An 18,668-nucleotide genomic window follows, 5' to 3' on the forward strand; every position below is an offset into this window, starting at 1 on the left:
CGGACAATCTGCAGTGGAGTTGGTGGGAAAACACCAGTTCAAGAGAAGAAACAGAGTCTACAGTTTTTACCGCCCGTGACTTCCTTTGTTTGCCTTTGAACAGCTTCACTAAATAGTTGACAACTCCTGATATTTGATTAAAATAATTATTACTGTAAAGGCATTTGCACCTAAACTGAGTCAAAGGATAGACATATTGGTACAATGCACAAGGAAAATGAATTACAGAAATCCTTACAGCTTTCCAGAAGAAGGAAGAAAAATCACAGCAGTAAAGATAATCAAAGAGAATGTCTTGAAATTAAGGCTACCAACATACACTATCTTATCTGTCCATATTTGATACCATTCAACTACATTTTAAAAAGTATTCACAGCTCTGTCTGCGTTTATCTATCCTTAATTACCAGTATGCTACAGATATAAAAAAAGACCCATGACACCACAGGGTTGACAGTAACTATTAGCCTTTGGTCTCCTGCAACTGAACTGCTTCAACCCAGCACCTTCACTGGCAGATTTCACAATGGACATTATTCACAAATAGTGCTGAAAAGCCATATGGGTGCCAGCCAAGTTGACTATTCACACATTATTGAAATTAAAACTTTTAACCCTTAAAGCACATAGATATGTCACACTTTAATTACATTTATTTCCCAAGTACTTACTGCCTCCTTGCTCATATTCAGCTGCTAGGAGCACACACCTAGCAGCAGGAGAAAGTTGCGCACCCTGGCCAAGAGAAGCATGATGAACCTATGCATTCATCAGGTACAGCAGCTGACGCATTTTCACTTGATCCATCCTGTTGGTTAATTATTCAGTAGTGCTAATCACATTTAGGGTGCTGAAATTACAAACTGAAATGAGAAACTCTTTCTCCTGTGCATTATGGGCTGGAAGAGGAGCTAAGTCCCTTCCTTTCCACAGGCACGTGGAAGGGACCCTTCCCCTGCAGACCAAACAGCAGGATGGGTGTCTGCTACCTGAGCTGCAGCCAGGGAAAAGCTTCCGCCCCTTTCTCCTGTCTCTGCCGCAGGACCGGCAGCCCCGGCCCTCCCAGGTGCTGCCACGGCTTCTCTGAGGCAGCAGGCATGGCATTACATGATGAACATGTCTACTGCCAACACTGGCAAAGAAGCAATGGGAACAGATGCTCCCCTGTCCCAAATCTAGGCTCAAGTCTCATTTTTGTAATACTAGTGTTGCTAAGACCAAGATAACCCAAGAATATGAGCAAGACAAAATGCCTAGTGAATGGCAGTAAGCCCTGTCTCATAACTCTGAGTCAGTGGTCCCTATTAACTTTCTGAGAGTTTTCTCCTGCAGCTCCAGACATAACTGCTGAACCACAGACACGCACATCAGCCTAAAAGCAGACCTTGACCACTGCTAGTTCAGTTCATTCAGAGCTTCTGCCAAGACACATCTCAAGGCAGACCCCTGACCCATATTAAATACGCCGCAGGTATCTGCTTTCTTGTGCACTTGTTCCCACCATTTATTTATATTACATGTGTCTTTACACTTTTATTTACTTGCACTGCACTGTCAGATGTCGGCCTTGGGGCGGGTGGAGAGCTCCCACCATGTAAGAGGACTTTGAGAAAGCAAGGCAACAGAGAGATGCAGTAAGTGCAGCTCTTGTAATGTGCTGGAGGGAGTCTGCCAAACAAGAAGCTTCATGGATATCCACATGGAAGGAAAATCATTACAAGCAAAAATTTTAGCAGTGATTTTTAAAAAAAAAAAAAAAAAAAAAAAAAGACTTTTTGAACTGGAAGCAAGTTTAAAGCTTGGTTCAGACACAAAGAAGGTGGATGGCTGCTTGCTTTCCCTCTTTGCAGAGAATGAAGTAGAAAGACAAATAAAACAAAAAGTTGATGATTGCTGCAATTGTCAGTAAAAATGATTCCTCCCTGTGGTCAGTCGGGGAACATATGAAGTGGAAAAAAAAAAAGTAGGAAAGTCCTCCACTGCGACAATGCAAATATTACTGGGATGTGAACTGCAGTTTAAAGAGCAAATAAAAACAATGTAAAAAATGTTATGTAAAAAATAAAGAACATCACGAGTAGAGTCATCTTATTCAAAAATTCTGTTCCAAAAATGTAACAAAAGTGAGTTTCATTATATTTATATGACTCCTATATAAATCCTATTTTACATTATAAGCATCACTTCAGTATTTTTTTGGAACGATACTGTAACATGCATATGATATGGGGCTAAATAATGAAAATGTAAGAAAAAGACCAAACAGAAGGACTGTGGTTACTGGAAAATGTACCTAAAAAAAAAAAGCAGGAAAGAACCATCAGCCACAATACTGCTCCACTGCTCCAGCCCAAAGTGTCCGCGCAAGCAGGTGCGCGCCATGCCACCCAGTGCACTTGGAATGCTCTTCCTCACCACCCTGCCAAGTCACCTCCGCTCCCTCCAAACGGCTCCCAAAACTTCCCTTCTGCTGTATTTCCCACAAGATGTGCAGCAAATAAATATAAGGGATGGGGGAAGGAGGGAGAGGTATTCAGGCAAATACCCACTTAATTATCTATTATCTTGGAAAGTTTTACTTCAAATTCTGCCTTTTTTTTTTAATAGTGTGATCCACAAAGGAAAGAAAATACTTGGAATAGTGAGGTAGGTACAGAGCTGGACTGTAATGTTGCTCAGATGTCATGAAGATTTTCATAGACAGGGCTACCCACACGTTCTTAATTTCTAAATACTTTACATATTTGTGGAGAAATGGCTCTTCTATATAGCACCTCTATTGAGCTGCATATCTCACATAAGCCTTTTGTAACCAATACTTGCTCTATATTAAAATGGCAAATTTTACTGTATACAGAACATGATTTTGCCAACAAGACCTACTTTTTGAAAGCACAACCTTAAACGATTCTAAAGATATGCAGGAAGTGAACCCATGGTAAAGATAAAGTCATTCAGAGAGCTGACAGAAACTTTGGGCCAATTGCAGCAGTATCTTCATATTTAATTCTCTTTCCAGATTTTGTCTTTACTGCAGACCACAGCCTCTGTGTAACTGCTTGATGTTACAACAGCTGAAGGTAAGATTCTCTCCAGCACACAGGCTACCTGTAACATCATATGCATTTTAGATATTTCAAAAGAAAAGGTAGCTGGAGAACTGGAGGGAATTTTTTGTTGCTTAGCAAAGACAAAGATAAGTCCTTGACTGTGATTCATAGAGCATGTGAACCACCCCTCCTTATTCACCCATTCTGCATATGTTTGAAAAGCAAGGCATCAACATTTTTATGTACGTAAAATCATATTTGAAATCCCAAGCGGCTTCCATGATCCCTTCACAGCTCAACTAGCTGGAAAATCTGGGATGACAGTGCCGCTCACTGGTCAGAACAGATTAGTGCATATTTGCCGATTCTGTTACAAATCCAGGCCCCTTGCCTAGCGAACTGTTTTAAAACTATTTTAAACGCTCCAATTGAGAACAACAAAACGTTTAAATATTAAAGTTAACTGAGTTGAGCTTTGTTTGCTGATTTATAATTAGAGTATATCTTCGCATGAAGACTAGCGTACACTGAGCTACTCCGCATCATCCAAGCACACATTTTACATTTAATATACCAGTCAGAGTTGAAGCTAGGCCAGCACACAAATCAGAATAACTCCAAGCCCCGAATAAAGGTTGAAGGTCTGATCTAACGGCCATGTTTTGGGACTCAAAACTCATACCTTACCTTGGGAAAAGTACAATGGCTGTACACACGAGCACAGCAGGCGGCAAGATTTGATCGGTCTACAATGATCCACAAAGAAATGAATAGTGAAAGGCCAGAAATCACCTGCATCTCTGTCCACAGCTTCCACCTTTACGACAAACTCCCCTGGATCTCGGTTTTCATGAACTGCGGTCTTGTAAAGTTGCTTCAGAAATACTGGGATCTCGTCATTCACATCAAGAACAAGGATGGTTAGAACCTGCGTGGCAGAGAGAGCTGGGCTGCCATCATCAAGAGCCATCACTGTCAAAATGTAGCGCTCCTGAATCTCACGGTCCAGAAGCTGGGTTGTAGTTAAGAGTCCTATTATAAAGAAAGAAGGTATTAAAAAAGTATTCTAGTCCAGGTTAGTATCCTAGTTGTTCCAGCATTCACAGCTTCAACGTAGCATCACCGTGCATGCTGTGCCACTGCTGCAAGACTTCCAGACTTCAGTCAACCATCATTAGTGATATCCTTTAGAGTGCTAACTGGCCCAGAAATACTCATTTTGACATCAAGGGAAATTGTGATTCATGGAATATTCAAGTGAAGTCCAGAGATTCCTTTTTAACTTTGAGCTTAACTTTTAAACTTTATTTAACTTTATTTCAATTAAATATTTGTCTTTTTTTTGCATATAAGTTATGCAATTAGGAATTCAGCTGTATCATGTAATGGATTCAAAATCAGAATAAGAACCAGAAAACATCACAATTATTAGGACGAGCTTTGCACTTGTGTGCAGATGGTATAATAGTTACAGAACTCATTCAGGAACCAGAGAGTTTCAGAGCGCTGAAGAATTACATTCATCAGCACTCTGAGTCCCCACTGAGTATGTTCCAGCCACACTGTAATGCACATGCCTTGATCTTGACTTCACCTTTCTTTGTATATACACATAACAATGTATGTGTGTGCATATGCTTTAAGTATACACCATGCAAAAATCAGAATGAAGTATTTCACTGCACACACTTTCTTCCCCCATTCCATAACATGCTATTGGAAGGTAATCGAGTACATCTGCACAACACAGTAGAGTCATGCAGAACTTTCTGAGCTGAGTCTCACTGAGCTTGCCTACTGCACACAGTACTGTCACGCTCATGTGGTGCTTTCTCCGAGGTAATCAACCCTGAGGACAGTAAGTCACCTGGGCAGAATATCATCATAATGTGGTACTTCAGTATTGCGTTGTATGCCCTCCCAAATATTAACATGAGAAGCACACTACAAGAAACTCCAGAGAAGAGAAGTTACAGTACCTGTGATTTTATCCAAGACAAACGCTTTGTTTTCATTGCCTGAAAGAATGTGGTATGTAACTTGACCATTTCTTCCCTCATCAGGATCCTTTGCAATTATGCGGTGCACAAGGAAGCCCACCTCCACATCCTCCATGACATAGGAAAGAGGTGAAGATGTAAAACTGGGACTGTTGTCATTGGTATCCAAAATAACAATTTTCACAGTCAGGGAGTCAAGCCTGCGATCAGTCAGATTTATTGCCTGGTCTGTGGCAGACACTGTAAGGATCACAGAGCGAGTAATCTCCCTGTCTAGTGGCAATGCTGTTGTCAAGGTGCCATATGAAGGGTGAATAAGAAAGGGATTTTTACCCGTGTTACTCATTTCCAGGGAATATTCTATTTTGCTGTTCAGAAAACTGCCATCTCCATCTTTTGCATTGAATGTGTAAACCAGAGTGCCAACAGGTACATTTTCCTCTATGCCAATCACTATGAAGTCATCTCGAAAACATGGAGAATGGTCATTCTGATCTTCTACGTCAATACTTAGGAAGACAGTGTTATTTTGTGGAGGATTATTATTATAATCCTTTATAATAACTTGCAAAAGGAAATGTGAAGCTGTTTCATAGTCAAGTTCTTTGGAAAGAAAAAGGTCTCCTGTCAAGCTATCTATTTCAAAATGAACATCATCATCTTTAGCAATACTGAAATGCAGTTTCCTCTTAGTTGTGAGATGATTATCAGGCCACTTCAGAGAATTCAACACTTGTGCAGGTTTCAGATTTTCAGGTATGACAAAGTGCTTGAAATTGTGAGAGAAGACAGATGTCCTGTTGGGAAGTGGGATTACCTGCAACAAAAACACAAAGACTGCAATGTTTCTCCATTTTTATTATGAATAGTGTGATGAAAATTGTTTTCCTTAATTGAGAGTTTAATCATTTATTATTCGTGACCATATTTATCCTAAGTTTGCTTCAAATACAGAAAACAAACCTCTGTAAGAATTCAGATAGTCCTTTGACCAGTCATTCCGTAACTCTTTCATTCCCACACTAAAAAATAGGCAGAAGAGTGCCTCTCGCCCTCTGAATCACAGGGGCCCAAAGACAGAAGACCTGAACACTGCTATCTATGCCCCTCCTCTGAAGCACTTCAACTGTCTTTCTACATAAGACAGCACCACAGGGACAGATGTGACAAAGCAAGCACGATACATTATGCAATTTGCCAAATACAAAAAAGTAGCTTGTGCTGATGAAAACAGCCGCCTCAGTGACATTCAGCCTGTGATGAAGGAGCACACAGGTGGCCTGGACAAAGCAGCCCCGCTGCGGCTGGATGAACAGCAGGTGGCTGGCTGCGCACACGCTGGATTTCACACTCCCATGCAGAGCAGCCCTGCATGAACCAGCACAAAGGAATGAGCTATCTTTCCAGCGGGTTACAGAGACAGAATTTAGAAAAAAGAATAACACAGTGGAGAAAAAAAAAAAAAAGTACTTTAAAAGATATTCCAGCTTCTTTCTCCCTCACTTTCAGTCCCTCCTGATACTTGCTTTTCATTCTGCCTAGCTGGATGTTTTCCTTTTCTTTTCCAGTGTTCATAATGACCTCTTAGTAAAGCACTAACATCATCTATTTGCAAGATAACCCAGAATGCTGTTGTGTATTCTTGGCAAATCAAAACGAGTCCACCTTCTGACTTCCACTCTCAACAGAAAAATGGCTAAAGAAAATTATCATGAGACAAAGTGTTTATAATTTTGAACTTCTTCCATTCTTCAGTTTATTTCCCTAGCTTCTCTCCAAATTGCTTTTTCAAATGAACTAAGTTTATAGCATAATTTTTCTATCTGTACAACATAAAAAAGTACCTGGATGTGAACAGCAGCATGTCCTTGAAGTGAAGGCATCCCCTGGTCCCTGGCTGTGACCATCATTCTGTAGTCTGATCTCTCAGCATGTGACAGAGACCGGATTGTTCTTAACTCCCCACTGACAGCATCGATCTGGAAGCATCCTATATCCTCTTCCATGGGGAAAAACGGCTAAGTTATTGCAGATCTCTTCAGCTGGCCCCCATAGTACTGAACATTGTAGTTAACAGTAAGAAAGAATAAGATCCAAAGGAAAGGGAACCTGCTGCACTCATTTGGACCTCTCTGACTCATTTGATTCACCTTTTCTTCCTTCATCAAGTACATGGTTACTATAAACCACTTACTCTGGATTTAGAAAGCTACAGAGAGAAATGTTTTGGAGTATGAAATCAACTGCTCACTTCTGTACTGATGTTGCTCACATCAATGGTGTGTGCATCAGGAGAGCAGCAGCAGCCACCCCAGGATTGCTACTCCTGTCTCCAACACAAGTGGGCAGGCAGAGCCAGAGAAAAAAAAACAAGTCTTAGTCTCTGAACTAGCATGAAGGGTCACATAAGTGATGCTGGGCTCACAGCTGGCTCATGTCCCTCATAGACTATGGGTCAGCACAGAGCCTGATCTACCCCTAAAACAGCATAACTAGTGATGCTGCCTGTCCTACCTGTGCTCTGAACTGGGAGCTAACTCAGGGCATAGCTAAAAATCTTACAGTAAGTTGTAGCAGAGTAAAATATGAATATTGGAAATTATGTTTTCATCCTTCAACAAGGACTAGGTGCATTCTGGTAACAAGCAAGTTCTAGTTAATATTACTACTAGTAATATTATATGGTGTTATCATATTATACTTATTCGAGAGTTGCAAAGAAAAATTCTACCACAGAAGATTAAATAGCTTATTTGTGATTTCTCCTCCATTTTCAAGGAATGCCATACAAACCACTCTCCAATACTACGCGGTATACGTTACTAGAAATGGAAAATCAAATCTGTCATAACTACTTGTCTCTTAAAACAGTATGTAAACAACTTTTTTTCTACATGAATTTTTAATAAGGTGTGCTAGTGGGTTAAACGAAGTCATGCAGCATAACGGCTGCTATTTTAATAGTAAACTGTGGTAAAAATAAATTCAGTGCAGATGTAGTACATAAAACACCCATAAAGAACTATATTTCCATAGGCACCTAAGTGAGCATGAAGCTGTTTATGTTCTCTAAACCTGCACATGTAAATTAGTTAGCTGCACATATAGATGTTCATTTTTGTACCCAATTACCTTACCTATAACTGTAAAATATTTTCACTTCTAGAATTTGAACAAACACTGAGCAGGCTAGTCAGAAAAACGAGTTTTCACAATCAATAAATAGGAGGTTTTTTCCAATATTGTTCTGCTATTTTTGAGTGTCTATAGGTTTCTAATGCTCCATGAATCCCTTCTGGGTTGACTCTTGCAGTCTGGAATGTAACAAGGAAATTGCTAACAAAAGGAAACAACAGGTAAAGACAATTACGTTGAATGAGACAGTCCTACATTCTACATTTTTCATTACAGTTTCGAAATATTAATGCTGCTCTATTACTACTTTCTTAGACAGGTTTTGGTTACTTTCCTGGTTTAGGTCCCAACAGCATGTCTACATTCACAGATATGTTATTTTGTTCCATATAATGTTTCATGACACAAAATCCCAGAGGCAGAGGAGATACGAAAAACAGAACACATAATGTGAATTGCATGCATATATTTTGCTAAAACTGACTTTTAAATTAACTGATAGGGAGAGCTAAGAAGAAAAATGGTAAACAGAAGTGTACAAAAACTATTCCCTTAATTTTTCTACCAAAATGGGGCTACAGTTACCAAACTGAACCAAAAAATTTAAAAACAGTTTAAAAAAAAAATCAGAGAACAAAAACATTGCAAGTACATAATTGCAATCTGAGCAGGAGGCTATGAGGATTCACCCTCGCTTCCTTAGTCAGTACCTCTTAGCATAAAGAACAACACTTGTTTTTCTGTTTCAAGTAGCAGAATGTAGATAGCTAAGTTCAACAGAAAAAGGTGTCACTCCACAGAGCTTCTGAAGGGTTGAAGTGTATTTGACAGGAGAAAGGAATGGTCAAAATCTACATTTAAAAAAAAAAATAAAGAGAGCTGATCAGAAAATAAATTACCAATAACATTATTCACTAGACACTACAATTCAACTAAAATCCAAATATTGCATGAAATGGTCAGTTTTCTGTGTGTCTTGGTGGTGATAAAAGTCACTGAAAAGTCTGATAATGTTGGAAAGAGATACTGTATAAAGCTAGAACCTCTTGGGACTTCCATTTTGAAAGTGTGTCTCATTTTTATATTTTTATCTGGTACTGCACTATGAAGACAGAAAAATTGAAATTCCTATTTTTCTGGTATTTTTATCAGCCTATTTTTTAATTTATTCATGGACAACTTCAAAGTGTAGTAATTTGATTCCAAATCAGAAAAAAAACTTCAAGGAAAAAAAACTTATTAAATTGATTTCTTTTCATCTACAGATACACTAATCAAACTTTTACACTATATTTTGTAGCTAAAGCAATTTCTTCCATTTGTGAATTTCAAAAGCCTACCTAAAGCCAGATTTTGCTTTTCAATTGATTTAGGAGGTGACATGTACCAAGAGAAGAGACAGATCATTTTTGAATATTTTGCCCAAGGTTACCAAGGGCACATGGATGTGAGTGGTAGCTTGCTCACTTTCTATAATAAATACATTCCAAATCCTCCTCCTCATTCTTTTGGAAGTTCAAAGTGAGGAATAAGGGAAAAGGCTGTTCTAAGTTTTACACTTAAAGAGCATGTCAGTCATCGCTCTAAAAGCTTGTGCCTCCTGCACTTCTAGAAACCTTTGCTCAGCTTTCATCACCCTAAGTCACAAAATCACAGTCCCCTGTATTAGGCAACTGCTGCTTATATCATACACCCAAAAGATGTCCCTTTTTGTAGGAAGAGAAAAGGAAGAAAGTATAAGAGACATGGATAAGAAAGAAGGAAATTGAGAAGAACAGATGAAGCATGGAAAAGAAAAAAACTTAAATCTCGATAACTAGACTCTAATGGCCCCAGTCTCTTTTTTGCTTGCAACCCTACCCTAACCTTTTAATAAACAGATACCCCTTTTCACTTAAATTTTCCACTTCTGCATTGTCCAACCTGTTGACCAGGCTATCATTAAGTTCTCCAAAGCCCAGGCACTTTCTCAACTCTGTGCTCTCAAAAATAATCACAGAAACTGCAGGTTTGGACAAAAAGGATGAGCTGAGAACAGCAATATCTGGCTGTGAACTTTAGCAGAACATTCAGGCCTAGCAGGGACTGCCATTCAGGCAAATAGCTCAGAAAGCAGACAGAAAATTAACACCAGAGTTTTCTCAGATATTCGTGACCTCAGTATGCAGTGATAGTTAGCTACATATTTTTACCTAATTTCCTGTAGAACTGATCTTTCCTAAGTTTTACAATACTTAGTGCCTTGGACATCCCATTCTCCTTTGAGATGAAAGAAAAGTTGTTTCAGGTATCAGGAAAGAGGAAGGCAGCGCCATGGCTCCCGAAGAGCTTGAACACCGCGGGGTTGCTGCAGAAACACAGCCCTCTGCATGTCTAGGAATGCTCCCTGCATGCTGCTTGCAAATCACCCTGGGGAACAAGTACTCGCCCACAGACACATATGCAACACTTGCCAATTCGTGTGTGTCAGCAGCATAAAATAGGCTTCTCCTACCACTCTGGTAGTCAAGTGTTAATGTATCAGTAGAATTGGTCCAAATGTAATTATAAAAGCCTCTGCTTTGCCAGTGCTAGTCTGAACATGTAAAGCAATAGTTTATGACGCACTATAAATGCAGGCTAATTTTTGTTATAAATGCTATACTGTAACCTACCAATAATCATAAAGAAGGGCAGGCAAATCACCATGCAATTGCCAGCATCACTGAGGGACAGTAAACATAGCTGAGATTCACCTCCCTCTGAATTTGGTTACTCTTTCAGTGATAATGCAAAAGTGGAGGTATGGCTATATTATCATGCATTTCCATACACATGAATGTTTAAGGGGGATTTGTTCTTCTGGGAAGAAGGAAGGGCATTTTGAAGAAAACACTTTTCCTCTGGAGGCTAAAATTAATCTGTTCTGTAAATCTCATAGTTCTTTCACAGATTTTTCCTTACATATTTTATTGTCATTAGCCCTCCTACATCCCTTGATATATTGCTGCTATCTTGGCATTTCTTTAAGGCCTCCAGAATATTGAAAATTACCCAGTGACACAACGTGAACAGCTGACACTGACACTCATATCTCTTATTCTTATGGCAGTCCCTCAACTGCTGAAAAGAGCACCGGTCTGCATGAAGTCCTCCAATTAACCTGATGTCTTCGTGTTGAACAAATAGGGCTGTAAATCAGATCATATTTCTTCTTCATATTTCAGTACCAAACAATGTCCCAGAACTAGAAAAGACTATTTTAAATATAAACCAGGCAAGAACTTCACCATGAAACAGAAGACCAGATTTTAAAGGCTGTGAGCCAACTAACAACAACAACAACAAGAATTAGTATCAGAGAAGCTCAGCTGTTTCTGGATTTGTTTATCAGGAAAATATCTAGTCCCAAGTCTGGGAGGGCTTTTTTAGTGGTTTTTTTGCTGCTGTTTTTAATATTTTTGTTCTTTCTAGAGACAGCATTAGCAAGACCAGTCACATTTTGTATTGCTAGCCATTTTTATAATTTGAACTCTTACTTACTCCCTGTGGGGCTCTACAGTGAAGCCAGTAAGAGAATCCAATGTGCTCTTTGAAGGAAGGGGATATAGTCAAATATAGAGACAGACAGACAGACAGAGACCTCTGAACAACACTTCCCGGGTTGCCTGGCGATCACCCTTCAAACAAAGGGGTGGGTTCTATGCATTCCCTTTTTCTTAAGGGGTATCATTATGTGCAAGATCTTATTATTCACAATGAGAAGTCTACGATCCTCTCCAATTACTTCTGAAGAGGCAGTCACTTGTATCCAAATTAAGGCAATAAAAGTATGGCCATAAACTCACCCTACAGTTTTCTATTATCTGCACATATTTCAAGTGCAAAATTTTCAATAAAGTTCTTAAATGTCTCCTTTTTTTTTAAGCACCTCTTGGTGGAAGGGAGCAGAATTAGTTATCTTGCCCTTGTGGATATGAATCTTAAAGTCCTTCCATTACCCCTCAGAAGTCAAGAGGGTACATAAAGACATTGTATAACATAATCCATGGGAATCTTTTGGTAATTTCAGCCTCGGCAAGAGGAGGCTTCAGATTCCCTTGCTCTTTAAGACGGAGGAATAATGCAGCTTTGCAGTACTTTGTCCTTTACTCTGCAGTGACAAATAATTGTAATAAGTTTAAATCAACTGAGTTCATATTTAATCTCTGCCTACACAGGAAAGAACACCTGAGGAAACGTGCCGAGCAGATGGAAATATTGGAAGTATTTTCTTGCTCTGATGAAACAGTATGCTTTATGTGCAAATTACCATAGACCACGAATACTAATCTTAAAATGTACTGATTACATTAACAAATAGTTATGTTCTCGTCTCATCTTGCTATTTTGAACCAATAATAAATTAAAGCAAGAGGAATAGATGTATTTTCCTCACCAGTTACAGACAGGGTTCTCTCTTGTGTGAAAGTATAGCAAGTAATGTGTGGCAAAACGAGATCCCATCTATATTCCTTGTCGGCATTAATGTCCCATTCCACTTATGTTCTAATTTGGGACTGCTCTATTATTTGGTTGCAAACAAACCTGGATCCTACAGCATACCCTAGAAGCGAACCAGTACGTGTAGGAATTATGGGGAAAACTAAAGAGAAGTGTTTTTAAGCAGCTACTGTGTCAGGCTAACCCACTGCTAAAGAAAGGGTGAAACATGAACTAAAAACCAGAAGTCTCATTGTTTGCCCAGATTATCTGCTGATCCTTCTGATCCCTGTCTCAGACTGTCATGAACTGTTCTTTTAGCAGGAAAATTTTCAATTGGTCATGGGAAAAGAGAGATCATCTTTCTTTTAGGATGTTAAACTGACTGAAACACTAAACTGTACAGTACAAGATCACAGTCCTAATATTTTCTGAGTGCTGTTTGAACACTCTCTGGCTGGCCACACAAGAAATCAAACCCCCGGGAAGATGGAGCAGAGGGGGAACAGAGGATGGTAGCTGCTCGTGCCTCCTCAGATACTTCAAAAGACACATAAACGATCCTGATTCTAACAGACACAAAACAGACATAAAATATTATAAGTATACATGGTACCTCTAAAATTCTAGTTATTTCAATGTGTCTTATGAATTACACTTTAAATTCTTACCTGATTCTATTGAATATAATACAACACCGTTGTTTCCAGAATCAAAGTCTTTTGCAAAGACAGTGGTAATGAGTGTCCCTGATGGCTGCCCTTCCAAAACCTGTCATCAAGCAGTTTATAAATAATTTGCAAATATACATGGATAACAGCGAGACAAAATAAATTCCTTCCCATAACATGAGTTTAGCTGTTGCGCTACTTTCCATTTCAATAATATTCACAGTCAGTGCAAAGAGCTTTTCAGGAAATGGTTAAACAATATAGTTCTAGAAATCCTCTGTTATGGTCTGCATAATTAATTCAAAAATCTTTAGCACAGCAGACTCAGAGATCAGAAATTAAAAGAGATTCTACTGCATACATAAAATTATACACGTATATCCTTTACGTCTAACAGTATACAAGTCAGAGAAGTGTAATCATTTGCTAAGTGGCGAAAGTCCCTGGTATACCCAAGTCTAAATTAAGAATGGGTTATGTTTCTGTTTCAGTGCCGTACTATCCCTGCTTCACCACGTGGGGGTTTGGGCTCCTGCCCCAGGGCACAGCACCTGCTGGCAGCACCCACCTTGAGTTGCAGCTCCCGCCCGGGCACCATCCCAGGGAAGACGGGTCTGTTGTCATTGAGGTCCCTCACCGTGATGTACACGGCTGCTGTGGCGTTAAGCCGCGGTGACCCATGGTCGGTCACTAGCACGGTCAGCTGGTGGTGAGCTTGTTTTTCATGGTCTAGTGCAACCCAGTTTATGATTTCACCTGATGGACAAAGAAAATGAGTGAGAAAGGGAGTTAGATATTTACTATATGCTAGCACTCACTACATGCAATTATACAGTTAATTTAACATGCAATAATGACACATCTTCTGATACACCCTACTGCTGACATCAAAACCTGAGTTTTCCAAGCTCGATTCCATAGAAACATTCTGTCGATCACAGTTTGCACTTGTACTTTAGCAGCACAATACATCTTTTACTGTACAGCAGATGCCCCAGAGCAAAGGTATAAAATAGCGTGAACCAACATGCTGACCTTTCAGAGAAATCCATCTGGCCTTTTCTCCACCACACTTCAGGACAAACAATATATGAGCACAGGGTTTTAACTGCTGACACATGGCCTCTATTACGCCACTGCATTAGGAAATTCTCAATGCATTGTCTGTACATTAATCAGGAAGCCTTATGTCTCCTATACATTCTGGTAAACCCAGTGAATAAATCTGACCCAACCTCCTCTCCATCTGCTCCACCATACTCAATATCACTATAGATTTGTGGTTGACCCAAGTCCTTCACACAGAAACCCACATATTATTTTAAGATCTTCCTGGTTAACTCCTAGCACTCTGTTTGCACTCAACAGGAACCTGCTTTGAAATGACAGTTTTATTTTGAGACTCATATAGAGAAATTCTCAGAGAGCTTATTCACTCCTCATGAGGACGGGACATCTGGACACAGGGATTTTAAACAGCAGACCTTTGCTCACTATGTATCATTTTGATAAACCAGATTATTTACAGTGCCTGTGTTCCTTGCAGGATTCCCCTCCCTGGGCTCTCCATGCTGTGTGCTGTGGTGTTGTACTGTCTGGACAGAGTATCTATTACTCAAGGCATTTGCGATTCACTGCAGAGTAACTGCTGTGCCTTAAAAAAATTCTCTCAGCCAATTTGATTTCTGTGGTGCCATGAACATGAACTCAGTTTTGATGTAACTTACAGAAGTTTTCACAAATGTTTTAAATCACTGTAACTGTCACATGTCAAATATACCTTTAAAGTTATTTATTGCTGATTTGTACTTTTCAACTGTACTTGATCACAGGCAATTAAGTTCCTCATATGAGCTATTGAAACCATAACTTAAGACTCCTTATTTTAATTTGTTACAGTCAAACACTGAAACTTACGACCAAGCGACCAGAATGAAGTCATGAAAAAAATCAAATCCTAAGAATTAGTTCATTCGTCATGAACATGTACTAGATTTATTTAATTCCCCAAAATGTGAGCCTCTAAGTTAGAACATTCACATATCAACCCAAGAGATTCACAGCAGTTCCTGAAAGCTTTACACTTTACTTCCATTCCCGTAGGGAAAGTTGCTTTCCAAAAGCAATATTAGGCATATTACAAATCATTAAGTGCTACCTGTGTTGGAATTCATCTTGAAATACTTTCCATCAGACAAGAGGAAATAGGAAAGTTGTCCATTTCTTCCTGAGTCTTTGTCAACAGCTGTAATGGTGCCAACCACACCACTGGGAATCGCATTTTCGTCTACTTCAAAGAAGTAGCTTTCACGCATAAACATAGGAGAATTGTCATTTTCATCCAGGACATTAACTATTACCAATGTACTTGCATTTTGTCTGAGGTTTTCATCCTCAGAAGTGCTGACTACGGCTCTAAAACTTAGTATCTGTGCACATTCATAGTTCAAATGTTTCCGAAGATAAATCCAGCCAGTATCAGAACTGATTCCAAATGCAACAGAATCTGTGCTAGACTCTAAGGAATATTTCAGCTTGGAGGTAATGCTGTGTGGATCAAGTGAATGGGCTTGAACCTGAAGGATTCCAGCACCCGGAGAGGTAGCTTCGCTGATTTCTACTTGATACACCAAGTTTTGAAAAACCAAAGAAGGGTCCATCTTCTGCTCTTCAATAATTACTGTCAATATCAGCAAAGAAGTCAGAGGAGGACTTCCACAGTCCTCAGCTTCTATGTGTAGAGTATATTCCTGCTGCTTATCCGCAAACATTGTCCTACTGAGGTTTACCACGCCAAGGCTTGGATCAATGCTAAATGCACTTGACTGCTTGCTTGCAATACTATATTTGATTGCCCCATTTAGGCCACTGTCTTTATCTTCTGCATGAGCAATGTAGACAGCAGTGCCAGGAGGCTGGGTGTGTGAAATAGTTACCTTATCAGATTTGGTAAGAAATACAGGAGGATTGTCATTAACATCAATCACAGATATGTTGACCTGGGTGCTGCTGTAGACAGAGGAGTTACCCAACTGTGACTGCACGGTGAGCACCACAACAGACTGAGTTTCATGGTCAAGCTGTTTTTTGGTGCGGATGATACCAAACTGGGGGTCAATAGAGAATATTCCATGTGGATCACCAGAGGAAATTCTGTAAGAAACCCCTTGTAAAGAATCTAGAAATGGAAATAACAAAAAACATAAAAACATATGAAAGTGATAACATGAAGGTTGGTAAGAACATCTGTGAAGGATGCATGCTGTCAAATTCAGTGGAATAAATGTAAGCTACACAGATGTTTGACTTTCTTGGGCTTTTTATGCTTCCTTCTTCCCATCCCTGGAGCCCTTCAGTAAAAAAAAATACTGCACAGGCTTGATCTGACTGGAAACAGTTTGTCCACTTGTGCACCATTTGATTTTAATCTCACTGGTATGATCAAACTCTATAGAGAAAATAGTATAATAGCCTCTTGTTTTTCCCTGATCTAAAACATAGAAAGAACACTCCTGTAAGTTAGTCTTATGGGAGTAATTTCACTACACAGGGGCATTCACTATAAGAAGGAATTAATCAAGTGGCAGTTCTCTGAAAGAAAGTCATTCTATTGAACTTGCTGTTCGTGGATGACCATTGCTATAACCCTTATACGTCAGACACAAAAGCTATCTAAAGGTGCAGGCTGCTTCACAGGTGCTGCCTCACCCTGAGGACAGTGGTCAACATACTGTCCTTCCAAGAAGAAAATTGGAGGACCTTACTAATTAAACATATAAACCTCTTCCTCTATCACCTTACTTGTATAGATCCCTCATCAAGCTGGTATGTGGACTCACGGCTCACACTGCTCTGCATAGGAACCAAATGTATATGGCTCTCAGGACAGAGTCTTTTATGACTAAGGCCTGGCAGGAGCTAACTCATTTCCCTCTAAAAATGATAAAGAAAACGAATGGATCAAATACATTTTCAAAAGGTCCCATAAACATTCATCTGGACTTCACCACTTAATCTGGAAAAATGTGGGGGGTTTTGCTTTTCTCTGTTTGTTTGCTTTTTTTTTTTTGAGGAGGGGAGGGATTGATTGGTTTTTTTTGTTGTTTCTTTTTTGTGTGTGTGTGTATGTGGTAGCACTTCATATAGATTCTCTATAACTTCTAAATACTCTGCTCATGAGTACTGCTCTGAGAGTTGTCTCGCATGGCTAATGCTTTGACACAAGCCACACCATCACACAGACCCTTCCTTACACTTCCATAACATGCTTCTCACCTCCTCATTTACAATTAAAGAAATCTCCCTGGAAAAAAATTGAGGCAGTTGCTAATCCCCATAGACCACCAAGGAGAGATTACCACGAATCTCCATCTGTTCTAAAGAGCATCCTGATACAGCAGTAATTACACCAGTTGCTGTAAATATCAACAGTAAATACTATTTAATGCTTGACAGACTGAATAAATAATATGAAAGTTTTTTAAAAAATACAAAAATTATCTGCAGATATTTCCAGTTAATGGTCACAATAAAAATGTAATGTAATCTCTGACTGAGTATGCAACTTACTTGGAGGCTCTCTGGCCTTTATAGTGCCGATCAGACTGTCTTCAGGTGCATTTTCAGGAATAGAAAAAGTATACCGGGATCTCTCAAATATGGCAGGGGCCGAAGTTGTCTGAAGGATGTTTACTGTGACGGCTGCATTGGTGGCAGAGGGAAGGCCACCTCCATCCCGTGCAGAAACAGTCAGGAAGAGCGCAGAACATGCCAGGTGGCCTAGAGCTGAGATCAGGTAAATAATTCCTGAAAGTATATAGAAAAGTCCCCAAATAAAACATCCACACAAACAGGGTTGAATTCCCAAAATACAAATCTTAAGAGCAATGGGCTCTGAGGAAAGTACCTGGGAAACAATCGCCTATTGTCTGATAACAAGTTTCTGATAAAATACCCATTAATAATAAATTCTAAGGTCTGTTGATTTTGCAAGCTGCTAACAATTACAGTCTATATAAACTATACAAAATAAGTAATTATTTGAAAAGAAAATGCAATGATCTGTCCAGAAATACAGCACTTTGGATGTGCCTTCCTCAAGATAAATACATTTTGATCCTTTAACGCTGATGAATGAGACTAGCTGTCTCCAAATACATTCTCTTCTGACTGCTAAAATAAGTCTTTAGTAGTATCAGATAATTACATCCAATTTTAAAATACTCTGTATATTATTACAGAAAACCACATCTAACAATTATTACCTAAGATGGTAGTATGGATAGAAAGAATGAACATGTCAGGAATCCTGTCCCATCTTGTTCTGCAGTAAAAAGTTGTATGAACTTCAA

General features: G+C 39.3%; 1 protein-coding gene across 1 annotated transcript in view; it reads right to left on the minus strand.

The window, feature by feature from the left end:
- The window catches only part of DCHS2 (dachsous cadherin-related 2), a 117,693-nt gene that overhangs the window by 26,156 nt on the left and 72,869 nt on the right, over positions 1 to 18,668 (minus strand). The window contains exons 4-10 of the mRNA XM_065634627.1: positions 17,887 to 18,123; positions 15,476 to 16,495; positions 13,886 to 14,073; positions 13,318 to 13,417; positions 6,895 to 7,049; positions 5,030 to 5,867; positions 3,843 to 4,082 (exon numbers count right to left, since the gene is read on the minus strand). Of these exons, the coding sequence (XP_065490699.1) occupies positions 3,843 to 4,082; positions 5,030 to 5,867; positions 6,895 to 7,049; positions 13,318 to 13,417; positions 13,886 to 14,073; positions 15,476 to 16,495; positions 17,887 to 18,123 (2,778 nt within the window). The remainder of the gene's footprint in view (positions 1 to 3,842; positions 4,083 to 5,029; positions 5,868 to 6,894; positions 7,050 to 13,317; positions 13,418 to 13,885; positions 14,074 to 15,475; positions 16,496 to 17,886; positions 18,124 to 18,668) is intronic.

Source organism: Caloenas nicobarica, chromosome 4, assembly GCF_036013445.1.
Source record: "Caloenas nicobarica isolate bCalNic1 chromosome 4, bCalNic1.hap1, whole genome shotgun sequence".
Taxonomy (NCBI): Eukaryota; Metazoa; Chordata; class Aves; order Columbiformes; family Columbidae; genus Caloenas; species Caloenas nicobarica.